The sequence below is a fragment of the Haliaeetus albicilla genome, chromosome 12 (assembly GCF_947461875.1).
Source record: "Haliaeetus albicilla chromosome 12, bHalAlb1.1, whole genome shotgun sequence".
NCBI lineage: Eukaryota > Metazoa > Chordata > Aves > Accipitriformes > Accipitridae > Haliaeetus > Haliaeetus albicilla.
The window spans coordinates 42,536,233-42,562,943 of NC_091494.1; the positions used below are offsets into that span (position 1 = coordinate 42,536,233).

Here is a 26,711-nt window from a genome sequence, read left to right on the forward strand (position 1 = left end):
TCCCGACTTGAGGAGGGAAGACATCGGTGTGTGTCCCTGCCCCAGGGTCCCCTGCAGCAAGAGGGCAGGAGGAGGAGCGGGATCCTGGAGCCACAGGGCACCCAGGGCCGGCCGAGCCCTGCGGCTGCTGCGGGAGTACAGGGACCGGCTGGGTCACTGCAGGCAGCTGGACGCGACCCCGGGCACAAAATCAAGGCTGACAGACCATTCCGGTCACAGGGGTGAGTCACAACTGTGACAGAGCGTCCCTCAAATGCCACTCAGGAGCCTTCGCTGGCAGAGCACCGTCTCCCCGCACCTCCGCGCCGCGGCACTGCCCAGGCATCCTTGCCAGCACAGCTGAGGAAGGGGCGTCCTTGAGCCCCTCCTGCCCCTGGGAAACCCAACCAGAACTGGCCAGGGCCCCGCTGAAGCGGAGCCAGAGATGCCCTGGCTGGTGCCCGTGGGCAGGGACGGATCACAGCCCCAGCCCGTCCTTCCTGTGCCACGGGACCGGAGGAACATGAAATCTGTTTAGCACAGCGAGACAAGCCTCTGGCCAGACATCATCCTTTTCCAGGACCTCGTAGAGACTGTTCCTACAGCAGAAGTAATGAATCTGTAACATGAAAAATCTCCCCCAAGACAACAGCTCCGAGATCCCCGAGCGAGCCAGCCATGGCTCCTGCCGCAGCCACGGCAGACCTCAGCCAGGCTGCAAAACCTCCCCAAGGTCTCCAAACGCTCGGGCTGCGAGCTCCTGCCAATCTCTGCGCTGCCATAGCCACAGCCGGCACGACCCACTCGGGGATCTCACACCGAACACCCCTGAGCAACGGCCACCCCAGCGGGACAGCAGCCCATCCCCACGGACACCCCCTCCCCGGTACAAAGCTGCCTTCGCCCAAACAGCACTGGAAGAGCAAGCACCATTTCACATGCTCAGCCACAGTTAAATTAAGAGCAGCAGCCTGGAGCGGCGGGTGTCTGATGAGCACCAGCCCCTTTGCAGCCTCCTCGCAAAGAAACTGGGTCAGTAGAGGCAAGGGAGAAGAGGAGTAGGAGCTCGCTCTTCCTCCCGGGCCCTGGGGGTCCAACGGGGCTTGCAGCAGGTGAATCAATAAAACAGGCTCCCTTCGGTAACCCAGATTCTGCAGTTTAATTAGGCTCTTGGTGGCTGCAGGATTTATTCAAACCCGTGAGGTGTTCAGGAGCCTTGGTGAGGGGCAGAGAGCCCTGCAGACGTCCTGCAGCACCTCTGCAGCCCCTGGACCCCACGGTAGCTTTGGACACATGAGCCCAGAGCACTTCTATGGGATGCACTGGCTAGCTCCAAGGCACGGCCCCCCCACAAGCCCCACCAGCCCTCCAGTCCCGCACATCTCACTCGCTCGCTCCCACCGCACCAGTACCCCCCCTTAAACCAGAGCCCCCTCGGTCACAAGAGCAGCGAAAAGCCCCGATGCTGCCACTTGCCATCTTTGCAAGACCCAGCAGAGCTTCCTCCAGCAATGCAGGGACGAGGCGGCGGCAAGCACAGACCCTGGCAGGGTGAGGCTGCGGGGACACACACACACCCGTGGGGAGGTTTTGCTGCATGAGCATCACGATGTTCCCCACATGCTGGCACGTGCAAAGAGCTGGGACCACCCCGGTCACAGACCCCGAGCCCGCTGCCTCCGTCCTGCTGGGAGGCAGATCGGGCTGTCCCTGCGCCGCAGCCCAGCTGATGGAGCTGGGGAGATGCCTGGTGGGTAAACACCAGGAAAGGGCAGTGCTGTTGTCCTACGGTAATGGGTTAGCAGCAGCACTCGGTAAAGCTCGGGAGGGAAATAATTTTGAGCAGCAGAGGGGAGGAAGCCGTGATCCCGGCAGCTCCGAGTGCGTGGCTGGCGGAGGCGGGATGGGCAAGGACGGAGCAGGGAGGTCGGGGAGGGCTGTTTGCATGGGATGATTGAAATGGGGACACACCGGCACTGCTCACCAAACAGATCATCTCCGGCCGCTTGGGCTCTGGGAATACCTTGTGTACTGGGGACCGGCTCAGCTGCCAGTGGCACCGCAGGCAGGCGGCTCCCACCGGGTAACCTGCCCCATCCCTATCCAACGTGGACCTACCAGATTGCTGGTGGTCCAAATCCTGCATACACCTACCCCAGGGCCCCAAAGACATCTAGATTCACCTCCCAGCCATTAGCCTGTTTCTGTGCAGCCCTTCAATTAGTTAAATGACGTATTTACCCTTCAGTCCTGTTGGCTGAAGACAATTAAGTCTCCTTGTCCCCTGACTCACAATATTGGCACACTCAGCTCAGCAGGGTCTCTGCAGAGGGATGAGCTGCAGGCAGCCCCCAGGCCCGGTGGAAGGATCAATCCTTTACAGCAGCAGCTCCCTGCCAGCCCTGCTGCATCCCACCCCAAGGGTTAGTTTTAAAACAATTTTGGAAGAATCCTGATAATTCTGGATCTTTCCAAGCTGCTGCCTCCCTGGCTGCCAGCTGCAGGAGGAAAATTCTGCTCTCCAGGGTGTCCTGCAAACATCCCCCCTCTTACACATCACTTTTGGCCACGCATGTCACAACCTCACTGGTGCCACAACCTGCAGGACTGGAACCCCCCCGCGGCTGCAGCAGACATATCTGTCCACCTTAAGTGGCACTTTGCATCTCTCTGCTAAATGTTTCAGAGCAAAGTTTGCTTTTTGCACCCCACAGCTCTCTCTGAAGCAACCCTTCCCCAGCCAGGGCTGACACCAGGCATCCCCCAGCAGCAGGGAGACCCCATCCCACCCGCACTGGGGGCACAGAGCTGCTGAGAAAGCTGGGCTGCCCCCTCCCCCCCCATCTTGCCTTCTCAGAATATTTTTGCAACCTTTTCCTAGGCTCCTCCTCCTGTGATTTTCCCAGCTGCTGTTGAACGCCACCTTGACAGAGCTGAGCTGATTTCCTCCATCCCTTCCATCCATCCCTGATGGATTACGGAGGAGCTGGGATCTCAGCAGGAGCTCAGACTCCACCAAGGACTTTGGGGGGGGGATGCTCCTCTGGCTGGGGAGCCCAGGAGGGATCCCAGTCCCATCCCAGGGGTGCAGAGGGGAATAGCAACCAATTTCCCACCAGAGGGTCCCTGACTAAGCACCGCTCCACTGTGGGAGAGGCTGCCGGTGAGCACAGAGCAGAAGGAAGCATCTATCTTCCAAAGCTGATTAAAAATAGATGCAGCACCTCACTAATTATGCCGTGTAATTAGCATTTGTTTTCTGCTTAGCAGAAATCTGCGGGGAGTGAAGCTGAGCTGGACCCCAAGTATCTTCTTTGCCCTGGCTTGGGCACAGGAGGCTCATCCCATGGAGGGATGGGCTACAGCAGGGTCACAGCCCACCCCGTGCTGCCCTGGCACATCTAGCCCAGGGCAGTGTGGGTCCCCATAACACCCGGGGCTGGGGGTACTGGGGGGGGCACAGCCCGGGGGTCCCCATGCACCCCCTCCCACACTTAGCTCCCTGTCAGCCCATCCGCACCCAGGCTGTAAGCAACAGATGACGAGATCCACGGCGATGCTGGAAACGGGGTCAGTGATAGCCTGCAGCAGATTTTAACATTTATCATCCTGGCAAGGCTCTTATGCAAGTCAGAGATGCCATAGGGCAGCTCCATGCCAGCGGCCGCCCCCAGCCCGGCTGGCTGAGAGCAAAGGAGGGATGCAAAGGCCTGGATCACCCTGCGATCCCCTCCTGCCAGGGAGGGGAGAGGAGAGATGCAAGGCTCCATCGCACCACTGACTCAGTGCTTATGAAAGCCGGAGACCAGCAGCCTCCCCCCCAGACACCCCCACACCCTCCTGCCCACCCAGCCCATACCCCGACAGGGTGGTCAAACGCCCAAGGGGACACAGCTGTGCTGATTTATTCCCTCCCAAAAGGGAAGCAGGACCCCAACTCCCCAGCAGAGCCCAGAGCCCCCAGCTCACACCAGCCTTTATTATCCAGCCCCCCCAGCACCATCCTATGCCCAGAGGCCGGGTTGGTTTCTTGCACCGATGTTAGATTTGGGATGGGTTGTGCTTCACAATTGGCAATGCTTTCTGCTCCTTTCTTCTCCCTCCCCAGATCACCCATATGTTTGTGTTGTTAATATTCATGAGCTCCATGGAGGCATCCAGGGCTGGGAGAGGAGTCCCCAGCACCAGCATCCCCGGCCCAGCACCACCTGCTCGCACCCAGCCCCGGGAGCCAGCTCTTGCAGCTCACCCTGGGGGTGCTGAGCTGCCAGATCCCCAGGGATGGCCGGGGCTGCCTGGCTCATCTCCGGGCTCCCTCCGACAGCAGGAGAGCTCTCTGGAGCCAGATGTGCCCACAGCCCCTCTACACGATGCTTGGCCACCCCAGCTGCAAGTCCTCAGCCCTGATGCTGCAGCCTCAACCCTTCCTTAGCCCCATCCACCTCGCAGAGCTGTCACACACCCAATATCTAGGACCCTTCCCAAGGACTGGACTGGGGGCACCGACCCACACACACTCCCGCTGCAGCTCTGCCCTCTTTTACCCAACTGCTTGTGCGATTTAGGGAGCAGCTTTTGCATCCTCTGCCGCTTCCCTTGCTCCAGGCGCTGCAGCCACACGGTCCAAGCGCAGCTTGGCAGATCTCGGGGAAGGAGGCAGGAGAACAGCAAGTGGCACGGTGGAGGGAAGCTCTTTTCAGCAAAACAAAATTTATCCACCTCCAGTTGGAAGGAGAGAGGAGGCTCCGGCCAGCTGCAGGGACAGCTTCGCAGACCAGCCTGACCATGGGGCTTCGAGCCCCGGTGCCCACCCCCGGGCTACAGAGGGGTACTCGGTTCAGCGGGAGCACCAGGAGAGGCTGTGGTGTTATCCTCAGGGGACTGGGATTTCCCTGGCCCTGATGCTGCACCACAGGTGGGGTAGAGCCCGGCTGCTGACAGCGCTGCCCTGTCCCACCGCCTGCCCCTGAAGCTGTAGCGGCCTCAGCGGTGTCAGTCACAAGCAATAACCACGTCAAATTAATTGGATACCAGTTTACTGCAAACAAAGAGAAACCAGGTGACATTTACCTAGCAAACTAATTGATATCCAAGTAATTTGTTGGAGTAACCTTGTTATACACCAGCTGGATTTCCCAAACCCTCCCAATCGGACTCATTACAAACAAGGTATGTCTGTTAATCAGAGAGCTTTAATCACGTTGCTGCCCACCATAGTTTTGAGCAAGTTAAAGCTACCAGATTTATCACAGGCTTTCAGATCCTAAACACTCTCTTAAGAATTTGTTTGATATTTTATTAGCGGGCAATAATGCTCTTCATGAAGAAGATGGACATTTCTCTTTCAAGCAATGACACAGGAGCAAAGCTGGCTCACAACACCACCGCTCCTCCCTTTCATCTCCTTCCCGCGCCTGTCATCGCAGGCATGTAGCCCTCCCTCCAGACATGCCACTGGCCTGGTTAATCACATCCTCCTAATCAGCACACAAATGGGAGCTGTTTCCACACAAGAGAAACAGCTCCAGTCAAAACATCAGCCGGGAGATGCTCGTCCCCCCAGCAGAGCCACCTACGTCAGGCAGGGCGCGAGGCAGGAGTCCCTGCGTTCACCAGGGGCCTCCCATGCACAAGGTTCTCAGGAGTGCTCAATAAATATAACATTAAAAAAAAAAAAAAAAATCAATGCACTAGCTCATAAGCACCAGCAGCAGAGTGTGAACAGCTGGGGGTTTGCAGGCTGAGGTACAACAAGCCAAGCAGCGAGTCCAAGAAAAGCAAGAAAAAGCACGTTCCTAAGGAAACATTCTGCATCAAGCCCTTGAGTTGGGAACTAAACCAAGAATTAATTACAGGCTGATTTTACGGCCTTTATTTTTTGTTTTTAAAGCTGATCAAGCCTCCAGAATGGGGACAGAGGCACTCTGAGCATGCCCTCGTTGAAGGAAGCCGGCACATGCGGGGCCCTGCAGAGCATCCATGTGCAGGGCCCTGGGGGGCTGCCCCGCCAGGAGAGTAGCCAGCCCCACTTCACCTTCTGTTTCACCACCCCATCCTCCTCCTTGAGCCCAGGTGCTGCAGGAAGAGGCTCGCTGCCCTGCCAGCTCAGCACGGATGGCTCTTGGGCCCCCGATAAATCCAGCCAGTAGCCCAGGAGATGGGATGGGCACCTTCTCGCATGCCCCAGCCCCTGCCATTCTCCCATGCGGGGCAGCTGGTGGTCCCGAGCCCGGTACAGCTGCCTGCTGCTTGGGTTGATCTGCCCCGGCAAGGCTCTACCCGTGCCCACTGAGGCTCACAGCCCCCGTCAGCCAGCTCCCCTCCACGCAGGCAGGTACTGTTGGCCCTGGGTCTAGAAGAGCAGGTGCCACAAAGAAATCAGGTCTTCACTCTCATCTGCCCAAGAGCTCACGCATCCCCTGCCTCCCACCCTCACCCTCCTGGCTTCCCCCTCCCCAGTCACCTCTCGGGGTGGGGGGACACGGCCCCTGCCCCCAGAAAGGAGAGATCTGCGTGCGCACTGCAGATCTGCCGCCTTTTTTTGGGCTGAGCCCTGTACAAGCTGCTCTATCACCCTAATGACACAGCTCATAATTATCTCATTTGCTATTAATTTGGATGTCAAGAGAAATTCCACTCATTTGCTTTTTATTAATATGGCCTTAAAATAAAGCCAAGGGGCTGGCAGGACTCTGGCAAGAGGTGTCTGCCTCAGTATTAGAGAGGATCAACTGAGACCAACAAAGGGAAGAGTGGTTGGGGTAGAGAACTATTGATAGGACAAAAGGAGACAATCACAAGGGACAGCGATGCTTCCCAGCCTCACCAGTGCCCTCTGCACACACAGGCACTGTCTCCTAGCACCAACCATCGCATCCAAGGCACAAGACGCTTCTGGATGCCCTGACGGGGCTCAGCTGTCCCCGAGAGGACCAACACTAAAAATGCCTGTTTGCAGCCAGACATTGGGGCCCAAAGCTGGGGAACAGCCTCCCTGCTCTGAGCAGAGCAGAAGGGACAGAGCCAACGGCACACAGCTGCCCCAACCAGTTCAACACAAGCCGAATGCACTGGGAACATGGGAGGGGAAGCTCAGCTGCTTGTGGGTGCATGCTGCGCCCAGATGATGGCTTGATGCTACCAGTCTACAGATGGACTTGGTTTGGGGAAGCACGAGGGAAACAGCCCCTCCTAAATCTACCTGAGCAGCATGAGTCAAAAGGGAAGACAAATGAGAATTAGGGGCAGGGAGGGGGGAAATCCCAACAAAACCACTTTCCCTGTCCTCAGCAAGAGCGTCCCAAAATACAAACCTTCACCAGTCACCAGAGCTCAGTCCTTGCAATACAAACTGCACAGGCAACATCTAGCCTACCACAAGCTCCAGACACGGAGGTGGGAATTCATCTCACCCAGCTTTAGACATCTGTGACTGAGTTGCTCATCTAGAATCCCTCAATAATCAGAGAGGAAACAGGCTTGCATCCTAAAGCATCTTCTCTCCCTTACCAAGGGACCCCAGAAAAGCAGCGCATGTGCAGAGAACTTCCTTTCCAACCTCTAGGTATCCACAAAAAACGTAGGGGAAGCAGACCTGGAGAATCTCTAGCAGAAGAAATTATTCAGCATTTGACTGGCACAAATCTTCCATCTCCTTTCACATCCTCAGAGGACAAACAAAGCTGTAAAACAAGTGGCCGTAAGAGCTCTCAGGAGGCGGGTGAGAAGCTCCTACCTGGAAGGGTGGCACCAATACCAGGTTCAGAAGGGGAATGGGTTTGTTTCCTTATGCCAGCTCAGGTTTGCATGGAGAAGCTCTTAAGCGGCCTTTGATCTGCCTCTGACTGCGTGCAGAGCTGAGCCTGACCTGCAGTAGCCAAGCTCTTGCAGTAAGGAGGCTCCACATGGGGCAGCTCAGGTTTAATTAAGCCAGCGCAGGCTGTGCCTGTTGATGAGCCTAAGGCATGATAGCCAAAAAGGGCTCTCCAACATGTGCATCTCAGCAGGGTGAGTGACTCCCTCCACCCTCCCCACCAGTGAAGCCAAGAAATGGTTCCTGCTTTAATTACCAGCTTCCTGGAGGAAGGAGCTGGCTGCGGGGCAGCGACTGGGGAGCCCAGGGGGGACACACAGCCCTCTCCTCACTGTTGTGGCTCAGAAAGCCACCCGGCCACGTGCCCTGCACGCAGATGCCGTGCATGGGAGGCTGCACAGGCCAGGCAGATCCAAGCATTCCCAAGAACAGGCAGTTCTTTAAAGCTTTCCTCCTCACACATCCCCTCCCAGCAGCGTGTTCTCACGCAGGGGAGGTATTAGGCACGCTCCACACCCCCAACACGACTCCAGCAGGAATCATTTTGCAGAGCTGTCTGGGTGCCACATCTCTTATAGAAAGCACAGCAGGGAGTCAGGAAATCCAAACCCACACAGCATTATCCCAACAGTGCGGGCTATGGAGCAGCCACCCAGAGCAGAGTGGGAGGATGCTACTGCTACAGCCCAGCCCCACCTGGCAGCACCAGCTGAATGATAAGGCAGCAGAGGTGGCAGATTAGTTTAATCAAAGGTAGTCAGCCTCAATCCATCCTGCAGGCACACAGCAGAGGGGCAAGGATTGTGCTACAGTACACTGTTTCACTGTAGTGAGAAGCTGAAGAACTATCCCAGCAATCCTTTCTTTTTTACAGAGCCCCCACCACAGCCACAAGAGAGGATTCGATCTTCTCCCTTCATCTCTCCGTCTTCCTCCCCTTTGGTTTGTACACCAGCAGCACTGAGGAGTTACCAAGCAATGAGACCCGTTCAGAGACTCCTGAACAATCACAGATAGAAACGTTAAAGAGGAAAGTATCCTTGGTGATAACAAAAGGCAAGGCTTTCTAACAAGTCAGCAGTAAGTTGTTGGGAACCAGAGAACAAATATTAACACCCAGAAAAACTAATTTCCAGCAAACTGAGAGTTAAAAAGAAAGAGATGTGCCTAAGTTTACTTAGGAAGGACACTCAGGCACTAGTCTCCGAGTTTCCATTAAGAGGAGGTTTCATGCATTACAAAGCGATTTTCCCTTCCCTAGTTTATAAGCCAATTAGATAAAGACCAAGTTAATCCCTTATTGTGTTCAGAGAGCCACAAGTAGACACCAAACACAGAGATTAGTCCATTTGTTTAACTGCCTCCCCAGGTTTTGGCAGCTGAGAGAGCATCACACAGTATAAATACTAAACCCAAGCAGAACAGAGCCCTCAGCTCCACTGGGGCTGCAAGGTCTCACCACCAAGGCAACACCCCTCCTCCATCTAAACCCTATAAAGGTGACTTTCATCCAAAATCATCTGATCTCAGGAGTTTACCTGCACTGAGAATAAGAAGAGTGCAGAAACACGTCAGTTCACGCAGAGAGAAGCAGCGGCAGTGATGCCAGGGGGAAACAGTGCATAGCAATGTTTTTATCTTTTCTTTTTTTTTATGTTAGCTTTTTTCCCACTTCACCCCTCTGGGCAGAGGCACCTCCCCTGCAGCGAGGCAGGCTGCAGCACAAAGCTCAAGACAGCAGCATTACCAGCCCCAGCTCTCTCGCAGGGTGAATGCACAGGCCTTACATGTACCAAGAAGCCCAGAGCCCAGCAGAAGGCAACCCCCAGCTGCAGACCCAGAACAGCACGAGCCTCACATTCCCGTTCAGAAAATGGGCTCAACATAGCCCAGCTCACATCTTTTCCTGCAGAACTTCTACCAACCACCACACCCCAACCCTCTCGTGGTCAAACACCAACCAGAAGCATGCCAAAACACCAATATATCAGAAGAGCTTAAAACCGCAGACACTCACCCGCTTCAGCTGCACAGCCAGGTCAGGAGGAGCTACAGACCCATCTGCTGAGGAAACCCCTTTCCTAGCAGGGCAATGCCCAGAGCATGAGCTGCTCTGCTCCCTGACAGACCCCTCCTCTGGCACAGCTGAACCAAATGAGGTGCTTCAGGACCACCAAGATACATTTGCAGCAGGAGTGGTGTAACCCAAAATTTGAGATGAGCCTGGGCTGGTCCTGTGGCACCCCAGCACAGGCTGGCTGCTCCCTGGACCAAGGTAACCAGCAAAAAAAGAATGAATTTCTCTGGTGTTCTGCCCGTAAGATCTAAGAAACAGCTGTCCCCTGCCCACAGCATGTCATTTGTGCCTAAATTTGTGACAGGCTTTAGAAGACTCTGTCCCCGTGGTTTAGTGAAGTTCCTGCTTCATGTGTGGTTGGAATGAGAAATGGATGAACCATTTGCTGCTGACAGCAGTCCCACGGCTCCTGGGAACAGCTGGGAAAGGTCCCGGACCCACTCCTCCCAGTAAGAACTTACTAGTTAATAACCCTGCCCCTACCATTTAGGGGGGTCCTGCAGGGCTCACCTCCAGTCCAATAGTTTTGGCAGAAAGGGAATGGAGGGTGTTTGTGCTCAGAGCTGAAGGTACCCACCCATGTGCTGAGGCAGGGAGCACAGGAGGTGGTTTTAGGGGGTGTGGGGGTTCCCACCCCAGCAGACCTTCCTGCGCAGACAGCTCTGCACAGCAAGCCCCTCCTCGTTAAGCCAGATTTGAGTTTCCTGTTGCAGGGGGAGTGGGCCACTGCTGCTAATTACAAGATTAATTCTCCTCCCTCACAAGAGTGTCCAGGCAGCTGCAGCTCTCTCTGCCATCCACTCCAGCTGTGGGTCATTACCAGGGTCCCCTCCCCACCACACCTGGGAGCTGGGAAGTGGCATTTTGGCTGGGCTAGCAGAGCAGCTGGCCTGGCCACCTGTGAGGCCTTGAGCTCCCACTGCTCTCTGGACAGCTCTGGGCGTCTTCATAGTGGATGAGGGAAGCGGCAGCACCAGGGAAGGCTGTTCCCACAGCATTCAGTTGTTTCACTGGTTTCTCAAGCTGGCAGTCAGCACAGTGGTGGGGTTGGTTTTTAGGAGGCTCCATCGCCACACTGTTCCGTCAAGACAGGGGACAGGGCAGCATCTGAAGAGGTGCTGTGGCCATGGCATTGGGAGCGAGGCGAGAAGGCTGCCCTCGCGTTCCCTCAGCCAGGGAGGGCTGCCCACCAGCCTCCCGCAGCCCTGTCCCCCGCCAAAGCCAGCGTCAGATGGAAAACCAAACACTTCCTCTTCCCCTGGCCTGCCAGGCAGCCCCTCTGATCCCACACACATCACCGCAATCAAAGGAGCACGCTTTCACTGCAACTTTTTTCCCTTCCCGGTCCCTGTCCACCCACATAACAAACTCCCGTGTGAAAACAGCTTTCAGGCTTCCCAGGAGATGGCAGGCTCCTTGATGGGGTTTGAAAACTGCAGCTGCTTCTGGCTTTGTCTTTTAAAACACATCAATCAGCAAGGGTTTTTTGGGAAGCACCCTGTCAGCACCTGTCCCCCTCAACACTCCCAAGGACCAGCCCAACAAAGCTCCCTAAATGGGCCCTGGGGGAGCCAAGTTTGTTGCTTCCTCCCTTTTTCCCACCCAGGTTTCAGGGTGTAGCGCTGAAGGAGGAACCACCCCAGACTCTCGATCTAGCAGATGTAGCACAGACATGTGAAAGGGGCTGAATGTCCTCTATACCCAAAGCAGCACCAAGACCGAGGTGGTGGCAAGAGTAACAACAGCTGTAAGATAAATTTATGCAAAAGTGCCTGGCAGCATTTAAAACAGACCACAAGAGTCCTGACCCTGAGCACCCCTCTCCAATACCAGGAAAACATCCTTTTTTCCTCTTCAGGCTGGAATCTTACAGAGCCATGGTTTTTTAAATCAACGTGCCAGAGTTTTGGCTGTGTTCAAGAACTCATGCATCTGCTCCAATTTTCTTCGGAAATGGTCAAGAATAACCTGCCGAATACAAGGAGGAACCCACACCTTTGGAGGAAAAGCTTTAGCCCTGCAAACTGGACAAGACTCACTGTATTGATTCAGGGATAGAAATGGATTGTTCTGTGCTCTGCTGCTAAAGCAAAGCTTCAGAAGTGGCTTAACTGATGGGTGTTGGTCCAAGCATACTGGGCACAGAGAGCTTCCTCCTGACCTGGCACGAGTGCTCCCAGTCCACTCAGACTGCAAAAACTCAAGCCTGGGATCTGGCCATCCTGACCAATTTATGTATTAGGAAGGACCTCCCTCCCCATTCTCCTTGGTGGGAAATTCTCCTTTCCCCTGAGATGATCTTTCCTTTAGGAAGAGCTGGTCTGCACCGTGAGCCCCCTGCCTCAGTCACTGGACAGAGGGTGACAGTAACACCCAGCAAGTCTGGGTACCATAATGCCCTTCCATCTGAATTGTTCTTCAGCAGCAATGCAGAGCAAGTTCCCATCAAGACCAGCAACACCAGAGCACCACGTGCCCAGCACAGATAACGACCCACACACAGCCACCGAGGTCTGGTCGCTGCTGCATGGCACCAAGGCAGCAGCCATGCAGAAGCCACTGACACCAAATAGACAGAAAGCTTCTCAGGTACTGGAGCTCAGACCTCCGAGCCTCTTCCAAAATCCACAGCAGACTGTTGGCTCCGTCCCCTCCCTCGTGAGTCACACGCCCACCTGAAACACAGCGTCCTCTGCCCGTCTGTCAGGACCAGCCGGAGCTGCATACTGGCCTTCTGTTCCCCGGAGATGTGCAAAGTGAATGTGAAAGTACAGGCTGCAGGGACTAGGTGGAAGCTGTTCCAAAAATGACGAGAACGGAAGTCTCTGTGCCACAGAGGTGTGGTGGGAGCCAAAGGCCAGCTCTGGAACTAAGTCCCTCAGCATCTCTTTGTAAATCGCCTCCTGCAATTGCCCAGGTACTCAGGGAAGTTGTTGCAAACTTAACAAATGTACATTTGCTTACACAAATATTTTTACAATGCTTAAAAATCAACCCTGAGAAATATGCTCTAAACATTATCTTAGAACAGAAGCTGGTCTGCCTGCCCACCAGAACCACACACAGTGGCTGGCCTTGTCCTGACTGACACAGCCTGGCACTGCTCTCCCCTGGGGTGGCACTCAGCTGTTGCACTCGACAGAACCACAGTCTTGCTGGAGGAGAGGATCCAGTGAAGAGGAGCTCTGCAGTTTCTTCTGGCATCAGACTAATCATCCATTTCAGCCTCCTCTTTTCTGCTAGGAACAAAAACAAGGAAGGGTCACAGACTTAAAAAGTAGAAACCAAGAAGACCAAATAACTATGTCACTTGGTTAATAAGGGGCTCAGATACATGGGGTTTGAGATATATGGTCATAAAGGGAATGAGTTTGTTTTTTCTGTTGCACAGACCTCCAAACTAGCTGGCCTTTGTGTAAGCTTCAGCATCTGCCATGGCAGGAAGGTGTTAGAGGTGTTAAGAGATGAAGCTCCAGCACAAACGGGACACCCAGCCTCACACTGCACAGGGCTACACCCATGGCCAGGCCACGCTGTGCAACTGCCACTACAAGAGCAGCGAAAGCCCCTTCTTTTGCTTCTGGCTACATGACTCAAAGAATAGAGTAGCTGAGCTGAGCATGACCAGTTGCACCATCCAGGTGTCCTAAGGAATCCGTAAGAGGTACCTCAGTCAGCGTTAAGTAATCCCTCACTATTGCCACTGGCTACCCTCACTCCTTCTGGTCCATCAGGACCCTCAGAGCAGAGTGGGCTTTGAGTCCTGACACATTTCATTCATTCATCCCTGAGCAGCTCTTCAGGCAGGGCTACCTGGTGTCTGTCCAGCCTGGTACTGGTGTGGGTCTGAGGGAATTCAACAACAAAGTCTCGTGAACCATGCTGAAGAGGCAGTGTAGCCCCAACACAAGGAACTCCTACGCCTCAGTGGACTTGCTATGGATTTACACAGATAAACAGAGCAGCCGCTAGCCTACATTATGTAAGAGTGGGGGAGTCTGACCCTCCCCTTGCTTTCTGGGGACAGAAACCAGCTCCCTGCAGGATATTTCTGTTCACCCTCATGTCACACCTGTGGGCGTTAGTGCTTTGCTTATCGCAGGTGCCGGAAACAGACCAAATCCCCAATGACCTTCCCCAGCCTAGGACAGTGCTCTGCAGAAGAAACGTGTGAAGTAGCATGGCTACAATCACCAGAAATCACCTTTTATGGAGGCAGCATACGTCCTGATGTCACTTGAGCTCACCTTGTTACCCCATCTGTCCCTTTAATGCCATTACTGAAGATCATTACATGAGCAGATCCCCTTTGGAGAGGCAGTTGCTTGGACTGCCCACACACCTACCTCTCTGGCTCAGAAGAGATGACCTCCAGTGGTGAACACAGCTGCTTCCGAATATACTCCCTCGATCTAATATCAGCCTGGAATTAAGGAGGAAAATGAGTGAAAATGGATTGATCAGCCTGCTTGGTGCTTGCCCTTTGTTATCTCAGTATGTCCCTGCACACCCTGATGTCAGTACATCACAAATAGCTCTTGTACGACTGTGTTGCAAAGAAGAACCTGCATGTTTCTTTTCTTGTTTGGTTTCTGTGCCTCACTGCAAGCTGCTTGGGAGAATGAAGACTTAAAATGAAGAAACAGAGGGTCCTGGACCAAACAGCCGTACTGGAGTACAGTCCATTTCAGAAGCAGAAATGACATTGGCTGAACCCTTGCTGTTTGCCCCTTTACTTCTCATAGGAGTAAGGAGATGAGACATTGGGCACAGATAGCTCCTGCCAGCCAGTGCCTAAGGTCTGCTCAGCCCTGACCTACCCCAAGCACGGCAGGATGAACAGCCAAAGTAGGACCCAGACTGGCCTTCCTCAGCAAATCCCAGCTGCAGCTGAGTGCAACCAGCCTTCACCAAGGGCCCCTACGAGACCCAGAGGATGAACTAGTACAGGCTTCCAAGCACACACTGTGTGCAGTGAGCCTTCTTGCAGCAAGCACTGACCCAGCTGGAATCCCTCCCTCATCTTCCACCTACACTGAATGGCTGCTCATCATCATCCAGGGATGTGACAGGCCAGCAAGGATTTCCAGAGACTTAGTAAGTAGCAGTGTTCACTGGCAAAGGGAGAGTTGCTGAGGTGATGGACTGCTTTTCCATTGTGCCTTATCTCTACACCAGAACTGCAATTCTTTGATGAACCCTGGCAGCAGAGCCAGACTGGAAGACACTTGGGAGTCTGAGAGTGCTCTAGTGCTTTCATCCTTAGAGCCGACCCAAATGACTTCTTCCACATATAGACACCTCCAAATGCAATGCAGGAAAATGTAATGAGCAGCTAAGCTCCTTGACAGGCCTTCCCCAACAATAGCTCATCACTGTCTGATGAGAAATGGAATAGACTTGTTAGAAACTTCAGGGCAGGGTAAGTCTTCCTTCCTTCAAGAGTAGATATTCCAAAAAGTAAACCAGCTCTCCTCTTGAACCAACGGAAGTTGCTCCACCACCCTCACTCTGTAAAGGGATCACATGCAGGTCTCTGTAGTGCTGAGGAGTTCCTGTGCATCAGCAAAAGGCTCAGAGATAAAGGTGCCCAAAATGAATTACTCCCCTTCAACCCAGGACTCTGCCCACCCTTCTATTTATTGGGATCTTCCTCATCCCTTTTGCTCAGAGCTAGCAAAATCCTTCAGCCTGTACTGATATACAGAAGCAGTATGTCCCCTGGCCCCCAGAAAGTTGTTGGGAGTGCCAAAACTATATGGATGTGAAGGCAGATCTCTGCAGCAGTGCAAGGCAATTTAGCATGAGACAGTGGCTCATAGATCCCTTCTCAAAAGGTGGGGAACTACTGAAGCATTTTATTGACTTGTCCCAGAGCAGCAGAATGCCCCATGGACTCTCCTGCAACAATCTTCACTGTATACTCAGTGAAACAGAAGCTGTGTCCCAGGACTATGCTAAGAGGGATTCCCACTGGCATTGCAAGCAGGCTCACAGCACTCCAAGATCATTCATGGTCTTTATAGCTGTGACGCTGTGATGCTCCCAAAGGATTAGCTCTTCTGGTCACTCATCAGCTGAGAAATGGGACTCTGCCCTCCACAGGAAACTGTAAATTGAGAGGGGGAACAGGGCTATGGAGAGGGCTGTAAAGTTTGGGAATATGGCAATCCAGCAGGCGAGTTCTCAACAGGACATGGGATGAAAAGAGAGAAGCTGGCATTGCCCATTCTTGTACCCATCCCTTTCCTTCCTCTGTTCCAGCAGTTGTATGATGCAGCAACAGATGGAGAAGCACACCACTCGTCTGCTGCATATCCTTTTCCCTAGGCAAGAGCTTGGCTCATCCTGCCTATGCGCCTGATGGGCTGGCTGTGTGATGGTAATTATGCAGCTAAAGCAGGTAAAAACATCCACTAAAAGCAAACAGAGACAAGACATAAGCACATCCTTGGCTCTATCGCTTCTTGGCAGCAGTTGCAAGGCAAGTGACTGACACACCTTTCACACTGTCCTACCTCATGAGTCCAAAGGCAAAGCTGCCACGGAAGACAACACCAGGACGTATCCGTGCTCTGGGGTCTGCTTTCCAGTACCAAAATCAAAAGGAGTAATGTTGAGAGTCTACCAAATCCATGGGTAACTGCCCTCGTCATTTGAAACTGAGCTTGGAGCCATCACCAAACCTCATCAAACCCATACTCATGCAAGTGTCCAGTTCCTCCCTTCCTCTTCTGATATACTCTCCTGTGACATGAGCCCTCCTGAGCTCACCAGGAAAACAAGATTGGTGTGTCTTACCAGCAATGCAGGATAGTACGCGGTCAGAGTGGGGCAAGAACACCAATGGAAATCCCAAGAGCTGCAAGAAAGTGTTGCTGGACATTTACTGGATGTTCTTGTCCTCCAGAAGTATTATTGTTCAGCTTTCCAATGCTGCACCATACTAGCAGAAGACTCTTAGATGCTATCACAAGCACACAGATCCTGGGCTCTTGGACAACTTCAAGAACTGGCAGTTGATTTTTACATTCCCTCAAAGTTTCTTTTTTAGAAACTTCCTTTCTCAAAAACACTGCTACGCCATGACATTTTAGAACAGCTGCTGTGCCCCACCTCAAAGGCAGAGTGTCTCTCTCCACTTAAAAAAGCAGTATGTGACCTTCCCAGCTGGAAAAGCTTCACAGCATATGACGATCATGCTAATAAAGTGGGTTAACGCATCCCCAGTGGCTGTCCTTGAAGCATTTGCTACTCTCATCACTGTTCTACTTCTGAAGTATCTCTCCCGCACCTCAAGAAGCTCCCCACCACCCCTCCATCCCTGCACTCCTAGTCAGACCTCTCAGGTGGAGACTCTGCCTGCTTACTGCTGGAAACGCAGCTCCACAACTGCTTAATGATTCTGCAAGCTTGAGAATGAAAAATAGTTATGTAAGGGGTGGTTTGTTTGGGAGATTTTTTTCCTTTCTCTCTGTAATTGGACAGTTTCGTAACTGAACTGACAAATAACTTTGATCACTCTTCAGGATAAGAGATTACGTGATGTATTTTATAACAAGGGAAGGAGGTCGTTCAATAGAGTCCCTACTGGGAGACCAAGGCAGCAAGAGTCACATATACAAACTATTTTTCTGGGGGAAAAAAAGCCCAACCACCTTCTGCTGATAACATAAGCTAATGCTTATGTTATGTATGATTAGGTGGCAAGTTACTAGCCAGTCCTCACTCCTAACACAGTGCTGAGAGACAGCTTAACCCAGCGTATTAACCAAGAGGCTAATCAATAAGATGGATAACTGTCCTCTAATAATCCTCACAGATTGTTTCTATTTTCAGCGGGGACTAGTGCTGGCATTAGGGTCTGGAATTGTTGCTTTGCCTATTTTGTGAGGGGCAGTGGTGATCCCTGTGCACCCAGCAAGCTTGCAGTGAGGGATACCTCTGAAGGGAGTTAAGAGTTTCAGGATATCAGCTACTGATTTCCCTGCTGCGCAGCAGGAGCTATTCACACAGAGGAGAGGGATGACAGCTTATTTCTCAGTTGTCCTAAGGGCAAGTGTTTAATATTTCACATGAAGTGACCTGCAGAAATTCACAGCCCTGGGCAGGCCTACTTCTGTCCTTCTTGGTGGGCTGGAGCAACATCAGGCTGTCCCATCAGCCACATCCTGAGCCAGCAGGAACCACTGGGCAAGATGCCAGCTGGAGCTAAAAGGATCATCAAGTGAGCTGGAGGCTGGTGTGCAGCCAACCAGGAACCTGAAACAGCGAGAGCAGAAGAATCAGTCCCAGTGCAATCCTTGTCAGCTGGAGAGTGTTAAAAGCTTCTGTTTCCCTGCTGTGCGTGGGGATCCTGGGTCTGAGCAGGCTTGGAGCGTGGGCAAACACTGGAGAGGGGTTCTGACCTCTGCCAGAAGCAGGCAAGGGCAGTTGCTCTCAGGAGGGCTTGGTATTGTTCCAGGGCCACTCAGTTTGAATGCTTTGCTTATTATTCTGGGATGACAGTTCCTGCATACCTCAGTCGCTGTCTGGGTAGCTCCAAATGACCAACCCTCTGCAGAAGAGCCTCAAAATCTCACAAACTGGCTGGGCAGAGAGATCACGCCCATGCAAGTAAATTCTCCTGGACTGGCCTTGCGCTTAAACATGGAATAAGGACCAAGTGAGATGTAAATACTGAATATAGGTGATAATGAACTTCCCCCTGCTTTCTCTGAAAGATCACTTCTCTCACCTGCATCACAGCCACAGTTCCTTTGGCAGCATGACCACATTGTGGGCTGAATGCAAATCAAACTGTTTCTGATCACTGCCTAGATAGTATTGCATGCCCAAGCACAACATACCCTATACAGACCTGCCAGCTGTACTTCTAGGAAAATAGAAGGTTTAAGTTCCCACAACAGTTACATAGCACTACCCATGCTGCAGCATAGTACTGCCTTCATACAAGCCATAAACACAGCCTCAAGAAGGCATGGGCAGCTGAGCTTTCTTAAGAGCATTATAATTCTAGGGCTACCAGAACTTACAAACTTGGAGCTAATGATCCAGAAGTCTTTCAAGGCACTGGAAAAGCCATAACCACATCACCCATCAAGTCTGCAAGCTTGTCCTGGGGACATGCCATAGCAAAAAGGGCAAGGAAGTCATCCACAGCAGGACTCCCCACAGCCTTCTACCTCCTAACTCCAGCTTCAGGTGCTCAAGAGCTGAGGCTTCCAGCACTGCCCTGTGTCAAGATCTGTGGAAGTTACCACACAGAGGAACTGTGACAGGGAGAAGTCCCATAGAAAGGTTTAAGTGTCCTCATCTCCTGCCATTCCTCTACCTCTACAGTAAACACACTCCTTTTTGGATTTTTAATCTCTCTGTAAGGAAAGTGACAACAATTCATTCCATCACCTTAAATAAAGGTCGTAGTTAGAGAACTGGAAGAGTCTTAGAACATAGACAGAAACTGGAGATAGCTGGAAATGAAATGAGGGTGATGAAAAGCTCCAAGTCACCTTCTTGTTTCCAAAGGGAATGCTTTTACCCTTTCCTCTGAACATGCCGAACTGCAGAGCTAGCTCAGAGCTCTGCAGAGGCATCTGTCCCTTGCTGGAAGAGATTACATAAGAAGATCTATCAGCCTACTCCCGTCTGGCAGGCAGTGGTTTATGAGATCAGAAACTCCAGTTCTGGTATGGACACTTCAAGGTTTGTTTTGCTCTAAGGCGTTAGATTTTTGCCTGGTTTATAACTATAGACTCGAGACTCTGTTTTCAGAAAACACTGCAGTACCAATGAGAAGCTCCTGTGTGCAGAGACTGCGTAACAGCCCTCAGCAGGATCACCTTAGCTGCTCTGAGGAGCTGCAGAGCAAAGGTAGCCAGACACCTGACAAGAACGGCGGTGTAGCAATGCGAACGGCATGTTCCAGGGCAACGTTACAAACATGGACATCTGAATGGGCCCTGCTCCCTGGGCAGTCGCTGGGTCTGGCCTGCCTGAGCCACTAACAACAGGGTGACCCTGAGAGAAGGGAAGCACTTGTCAGGCTAGAAGTCCCAGAGGCTTTATACTTCTCCAGATCCTTTCCTCAAGGCCTGCTGTGATTTAATTAGTCTGAAGCTGAGCCTTGGTGGCAGCTGCGGCTCACTGACAGTGATCCAGTGCTGTCACCTACTGGCTGGCTGCCGCCCCAGAGCCTGCAACTCCTTGCAGAGTGCAGTAGCAGGAAAAAGCCCAGAGGAGCAGCACTGCAGTCTGTGCTAGGCTCAGAGTGCCCAGGAAAACTGCATTTCCAGCTCCTCTGTATTAACATCAGCATCACAGAAGTTGCCTGCAGAGTGGAACCAAGAAATCAGTCAGGCTGGGTCTGCAGTAAGCGCTTTGTGTGCTTCCAGGCACTGTGTCACAAGAACAAGCAAGGAAGAAGGAAGGATCAGTTAGCTACCACGTAAACAACACCACAACAGGCTGGGAAGAACAGGCCAGCAAGAAGGGTGCCAGCTGCAGAACTGTCAGTTGCAGACGGGTGGCAAAGTGAGGCTCTGAAACATCACCATAGGCTTAGCATCCACAGCCCTCCTCCGCTGCCTGCTTGCCTGCTTCCCTACTCCAGGCCTGCCTTCCCCTTCCTCAGCTCCCCTGCTTTTGTACCTGACGGATGGGCTCCGGGATCCGGTACCTGCAGCAGGACTTGACTAGGCGCACAGCTGTCTCCAGGCACACCCTGTGACCCGCAGAGATATAAAGCGGCTTGGAGCTGTTGTTGTAGCTACGCAGGACCTGTGCATTCAGAAACAAGAAAGATCAAATACTTAAGAGGCTTATTTTAACAAATACAGAGTGGCAGATGAATTATAAGCTAGCCAGTTGCCTTCAGAAGGTGGGATGGTGGCTCTGTATTTGGCAATTCCCAGCCTTCTTGAACCTCTTCTACCTCCCAGTATCTCCTCATAGGGACTGTTTGCTCTTTTGGACCCCTGTGGCCCTTCCCCATATGCCTCACGCTGCTCTGGGAAACAGAGAGAGACTTGCTAATGCAGGCTATGTTGAAATAACACCAGTCGCAGGAAGTTTCTTACATCTGCCCATTTCCTGTGCAGCACCCTTCTGAGTCAGAGGCTCCCGTATTGCATTCTGGTAAGCTACTACAGAATTAGCACTTCTCCTTAGCTGCGGTTCACGAACGGGGGTACTGGAGCACGGCACCTCAGATGCCATAGCCATGGACGTGAATATATCCAACACCTGAAGTGTCAATTCTTTCTACAAATGTCTGAGCCCACAGAAAGGGGAAAGCAGTGTTATTGATCACCTGTTCACGCTATGTTTTCCTGAACTAATATCACCGAGACAGTCCCACTAGAGAGACAGCATGCTCTAGTGCTCCCAGCTACACAAAGCTGGAAGACTTGATGGCCAAGCAAATAGGAAACTCCCCACAGCTTACCATGCCCAGGACTCTCCCTGAGGTGCCAGTCAGTGGGAACGTATCTCCTTCCCTCTGCAGGGAACGAATCTAGGGATAAACACACACAAGGTCAGTTTTTAGGAAGTACTTGTATGTGGCTGTCCCAATTCTCTTGGGATATTAGAATGGAAATAAATTCCCAGCCTGGCCTAACCTGCTCTCTGTGCAGCTCATTCCTGACCAAGCCATCCACCTGCAGGAGGTTCTTGGCCACTCCAATGCATGGTAGATCCGTCAGGACTCCGAGGTGACAGGCCACACCAAATCCTGCCAACAATGAGTCACTGTAACTGCAGAACACCAGAGAACAGAAATCTCAAGCAGCAGCACAGGGACCCTGGAGAGCACTGTTCTCCAGTAAAGTCCTACCTCTGGGATGGAGCAGGCCATTCCCATCTACAAGAAGTACCTGAAAAAGCCAAAAAAGAAATGTTACTTCCTATGCGCTGAGAGACACTCGAACAGGCAAACAGTGATGCTGGCCCCATGAGGAAGGAGAAGTCTGTCTCAGTCCTTTTACTTCTCTCTATAAGGGTCTTCCTGCGGTGCTGTCTACACCTGACTTAATGATCAGCAGCCATGAGCTCTTAGTGGCTGGCAGCACTCTTCACTGGTGCTGCACACAGAATGGGACTCCCATTATCAAGGGAGGCCTGGCTGTTCTTAGCTTAGCATCCCTCATCCCTAAGGAAAGGGCAATAGATACTTCAATACAACTCTGACACCACACTTTCCACCCGCCAGTGGAAAACAGCCAGACAGTGTGGTCTCAGGAGTGGGTAGAACACCTTTCAGCAGTACTCTGCACCCTCATGACATCTCAACTCAGGACAAAGAAATATGCCATACCTGAGGTTTGAGCTTGGGCTCTTCCTGCTGAAGTCTCTGAACAGCTTCCACCAGGAAAGGGACCTCTCGGAAGGCTAAGAATCCTGCCACATACGGAGCACTCACAGCCACCATCCGGCAATCCTCATACAGCACCTGGGAGCAGTGGGACAGTGCAGAGACAAAGACCTCCAGGACTTTGCTGGTTAGTTCCTGACTGTTTCAGAGGCATCTCCTCTGGTTTATGTCCCCTAGTCTCATCTTTTTTAAAATAATCTGCTTCTGGATCTCTCCTACAAAGCTAAGGCCATTGGGTTGTGTCATTCTGTCACTCAATTAGAGAAGGGGATGGATAATGGACTGCTGACAGAAGGCAGCTAGACATCACCTACCATACCCTGCTTGAGAGTCAAGTCCTTGAAACAAAATTGGGGCAGCTATTCAAATAGACAGTGGGGGACCTCAAAGTTCACCCAGTCAGAGCATTATCAAAGGGTGTCTGTCTCTATACAGGGATAAGCCAAAAGAAACCGTGTAAAACGTTCACACAGGGCAAGTCAAGAATCATGGCAGGATTTGAGATTCAGTTCATAAAAATCCCAGCAGCCAGTATCAAACTTTATTTTTCTGCTTATTCTAGGTTTTATAGTTAAAGATCACTTTTATATCATTTTGAAAGCTGGGAAAGAGGCCAAAAATCTTTATTAATTCAAGTAAAATGACTGGGGGGTATAGGAGTCACGGCGGTTTTGAGAAGGCTTTTATGTATTACATCCCGTATTATTAGTTGATTCCCAGCAAGGACTCACAAACAAGACATCTGCTGTTTGAGTGCTACAAATACTTTAATTTCCTCTGTTGATTAGCACTGATTTTGTCTCCTTCTGGGTAGTGGCTGAGACGGATTATTTTTTATATACACGTAAAGCAATTAGAGACTTCTCTGGCTGACCATGGACTACACCTCATCACAGTATTTTCTGATTTACCAACTAACTTGAATTCATACTAAACCTCTCTCTCAACGCCTTTTAAGTTCCCAGTAATCTTACAAACCTCTCACAATTAGGAGTGGTTTGCATCGCATCTTCCTAAACTTCTGGCTAAATCCTTACACTTTTTTTTTTCTGTTTATCTTTCTTGCAAAGCATACAGCTGGAGACTTTGTTGAATGTACACGTGATAATGTACTGATGTCCTGTGAGGCAGACGCACAGTAGATAATGGCTTTTACGTAAGTTTTCTGTTAAAACCCTCACGTTCTTGCACACCTGGACACAACCCTAGGGAGTGAAGTTGTTCACTTGCCGTTACCTCAAGAGCTGGGTAGCTGAGAACGACCAGGGAAGCGCAAGCACTGATGTCATCTCCTTTGATATAAGATAAATCCACGCCTCCCACTCTTTCCAGTCCTGCAAAACTTGAATCTTTCTGCCACTCCTCAGTGTCCTCCTCAACCACACTGGCTTTTAACTGGGCCTGCTCTCTAGAGAAAGACCACACAGCTGCAGTCAAAAGGCTGACCCTTCCTCCTCGGCTCCAGGCCTCGTCCAGCACTGAGGCCCTCCTCCATCCCGGTCACCACAAACCGAACCGCGCTCAGGCTGTGCCCCTGCAGGCCCAGGAGGAGCCCACCGACCCAGCTGCGGGGGCAGAGCACCGGGGCAGGGGGGGAGCTCTTCTCGAGGGACCCCGTAACTTGTTGGGACGCAGGAACCCCTCCGCTTTCTCCAGAAAGGGGAGCCGGGGGATGGACCTCCCCTCACTCTGTGCTTATCCCCGTTAGGCCCGGGGGTGAAGGGGATCCCCGGCAAGGGGACCCCGCCGCGGCTGGCCCGCTAGCGAGCGGGAGAGAAGGGGGGAGCCCCGCCGGGCCTACCACCCCGCCATACCAGGCCCGGCCGAGCACGGTTGCCATGGCTACCGCACGGCCAGCCCCCCCCAACCCCTACAGAGCCCCTCCCGCGCATGCGCAGGGCGCGCCGCGCCGTTACCGTTCCCAACGGCGGAGGGTGGCGTCCGGCGGCGGCTCCGCTGCGCGCCCCGACATGGCGCCGCGCCGGAAGGCGGCGTCCGGGCCCGTCACCGCCACCCGCCGCCGGGAGGGCGGGCGGAGAGAGAAGAAAACGGGAGGAGCCCCGGGAGCGAGAAGGAGCTTTATTGAGAGAAACAACGCCGGGGCGGCGGGGGGAGAGGGGTCCTGCCCCCGGGGGAGATAAGGCCGCCGCCGGTGGTTTTGGGTTTGGGTTTTTTTTCCAAATTTGGTCCCAATTCGGCGGTGGGGCTGAAGAGGCTCCACCGGTGGAACAGAGAAAGGGCGGGCAAGGGGCAAGGAAGGGGCAAGGGGGGAGCAGGAGCCTGGTCTGGAGCTTGGTGACAGTTCGGTGTCCAGAGAAAGGCAGATTACAAAAGAAAAAAAAAAGTCCCAAGCTTTTAAAAAAAAAAATCCTTCATCTTTAGCAGGCAGCTTTGGTTTTTTATGATGCCTTCACGAGTCTCTTCTCCACCATCCTTCTGATGCATGAAAGCATCTAATCTTCACAGCATAGTTTGGGTACTGAAGTTAATAAAAAAAACCAAAACACACAAACCCAAACAACCAATGCCCCCAGGTTCTAGAATCTCAGCAACACCACGTGTTTATGGCACTAAAATGGCCAGTGTAACAGGAAGGTCAGACAGACCTAGTGTTGCTTAGTGGTCCTAGCTTTCCCTGTGCTCTCTTTTGAAGAGAACAGCTGCTTTCCATGTAGCAATAGCATGACAGAGAAGAACCTCATCTGGAAACAGCTCTTGCAGCTCTGTAGCTAACTCAGAGTCTTTTGCATCAAGGTAAGGAATGAGTGATTCCTTCAGGCTGGAAAACAAAGAGCAAAAGTAGTGTTAATAGATGGTGTACAGCAAACTACAGGTAGTATTTTGTAGGGTAGGAATGCACCGATATTAAGTATACTGAGTTTTAATGCATGTATTTTGTAATGAGAAGTATTAAAATAGCCAGTCAGATTTATAGAGAGGCTAGAGAACCCAGAAATGGGAGGCTGCAGGTCAGAACCAAGCTGCTAGGGCCAAGCTGTACGTGTGGACAGCTGAGTGAGTGACTGCAGAAGTGCTTGTGTTTATCTTTAGAGCTCATGAACAGCAGCTCCTGTCATATTCCAGCAGTGTTCCCAAAATAGCTTGTGTAAGATGAAGAAGAGTCATACATGCCAGAAACAGGTAGTGTGTCTTAGAACTAGCTGCATATTCTTAATGTTGATGGTTGTGCTTTGTGCCCAGCAGGGCAGTCATTTGCCAAGGGAACCGTTTCCATCACATGCATTTTCAGAGACAGAGAAGAGAAGCTTAAGTTAATAACAACTGTGGGCTGGTTTGGGCTGCTTAACTCTATTACCTCCATATGGGTCTGAATTCATCCACAGCTTGGACACGTCTCAGCTTCAAGACAATCATTTCATGGAGCTCCTGCAGGAAGGTTTCCAGCCTTGAGTGGACAAGGAAGGTGTTGAGGAGCTTGGCAATCTCTGGACTGAGCTCAGCTTTGTAGGCTGTATTGATGTCTACAAAAGGATCCTAAAAAAAGCAGTGAGGGAGGAAAAAAGAACAACCAACCATACACATTTGAGCAACTTCATTTGAGAAGAGGCAACAGCTGATAAGACACTGAAGTTATCAGTGTACCTTACCCTTTTGAGGCGCAGAAGCTGCTCAGATTTGCGGGTGGAAAGAAGTTGCCAGAGGGCTATGTTGTGCTTTAAGTGGCATCGTCTAAGGGCCTGAAAGAAAAACACACATATATGGAATGAACGTGGATGTAAGGGATGTGTTTAGGAACTTGTCCACACCCTGCCCTGCCCATGCAGGTCAAAACTGCAGAGGAACACAAGCACAGAGAGTTCAGCAGGGAGTTCATTGAGCCCTTTTAACCTTGGTGTAGAAGCCCATCTGCAGTAGGCTTCTCTCTCCGTCTTCCCCATTTTGCCTTCAAGAATCCATCTTTTTGGTATCATGAAAGGGAGTGGGAAAGCAGTAGGGCTATGTCACACATACTTGTCATAACATAGTGCTTTTGCCCCCTATCAGTAAAGGGCCTCTTTTCACACATCATTAGGAGATAAAACCTTCCCCTGTCACCACTTTTGAGAGGTAAAGGGGTATTTTCAATCCTGCTCAGCACCAGGCGAGCCAGTGTCACTGAAAGCTGACTCATAATTGAAAGTTCTCCCTTTTCTCAGTTTTAGCATTGCAACTAATTATGCTGATATGAAACTGAGAATTCTCCTTCCTGGTGCTGACAGAAGAACTTGCATCTGCAGAGAAGAGTTTGACCTGCATATCCTGCACCTGACCCTCCTGTAGGGTTTTGCAAGAATGTGCTGAGCATCGCAAGCTGTTAAGATGCTCCCACCTTGCAAACACTGGTCGCAGGGGAAGTGAAAATTGTTCCCCCCGCCATTGAATCTGGTGGGGAGGGAATTCTATCACATACCTTTTCAAGCTGAACTTTTGCTGGGCTTGGAGATCAGACTGGCTGGATTTAGTATAAA

General features: G+C 52.0%; 2 protein-coding genes across 6 annotated transcripts in view; both read right to left on the bottom strand.

Moving 5' to 3' along the window:
- Window positions 1–11,605: 11,605 nt before the first annotated feature.
- ENDOV (endonuclease V) lies at window positions 11,606–24,293 on the bottom strand. 2 transcript variants are annotated; one of them, XM_069799460.1, is made up of 9 exons: window positions 24,159–24,293; window positions 23,479–23,650; window positions 22,186–22,320; window positions 21,706–21,745; window positions 21,491–21,603; window positions 21,316–21,384; window positions 20,520–20,648; window positions 14,216–14,292; window positions 11,606–13,105 (listed from the first exon to the last, which is right to left on the bottom strand). In XM_069799460.1, exons 1-9 carry the CDS (start codon window positions 24,212–24,214, stop codon window positions 13,078–13,080), a joined length of 819 nt encoding a protein of 272 aa, XP_069655561.1. In that variant the 5' UTR covers window positions 24,215–24,293; the 3' UTR covers window positions 11,606–13,077. The 2 variants fall into 2 exon arrangements, with proteins under 2 accessions (XP_069655561.1, XP_069655560.1); XM_069799459.1 differs by having other exon boundaries at window positions 11,606–13,108.
- Window positions 24,294–24,602: 309 nt separating this feature from the next.
- RNF213 (ring finger protein 213) overlaps window positions 24,603–26,711 on the bottom strand; it is a 58,442-nt gene continuing 56,333 nt past the window's right edge. For all 4 annotated transcript variants that reach the window (XM_069799453.1, XM_069799452.1, XM_069799451.1 and 1 more), the window contains exons 67-69: window positions 25,851–25,940; window positions 25,559–25,737; window positions 24,603–25,021 (exon numbers count right to left, since the gene is read on the bottom strand). In XM_069799453.1, the coding sequence (XP_069655554.1) occupies window positions 24,868–25,021; window positions 25,559–25,737; window positions 25,851–25,940 (423 nt within the window). In that variant the 3' untranslated portion in view covers window positions 24,603–24,867. The remainder of the gene's footprint in view (window positions 25,022–25,558; window positions 25,738–25,850; window positions 25,941–26,711) is intronic.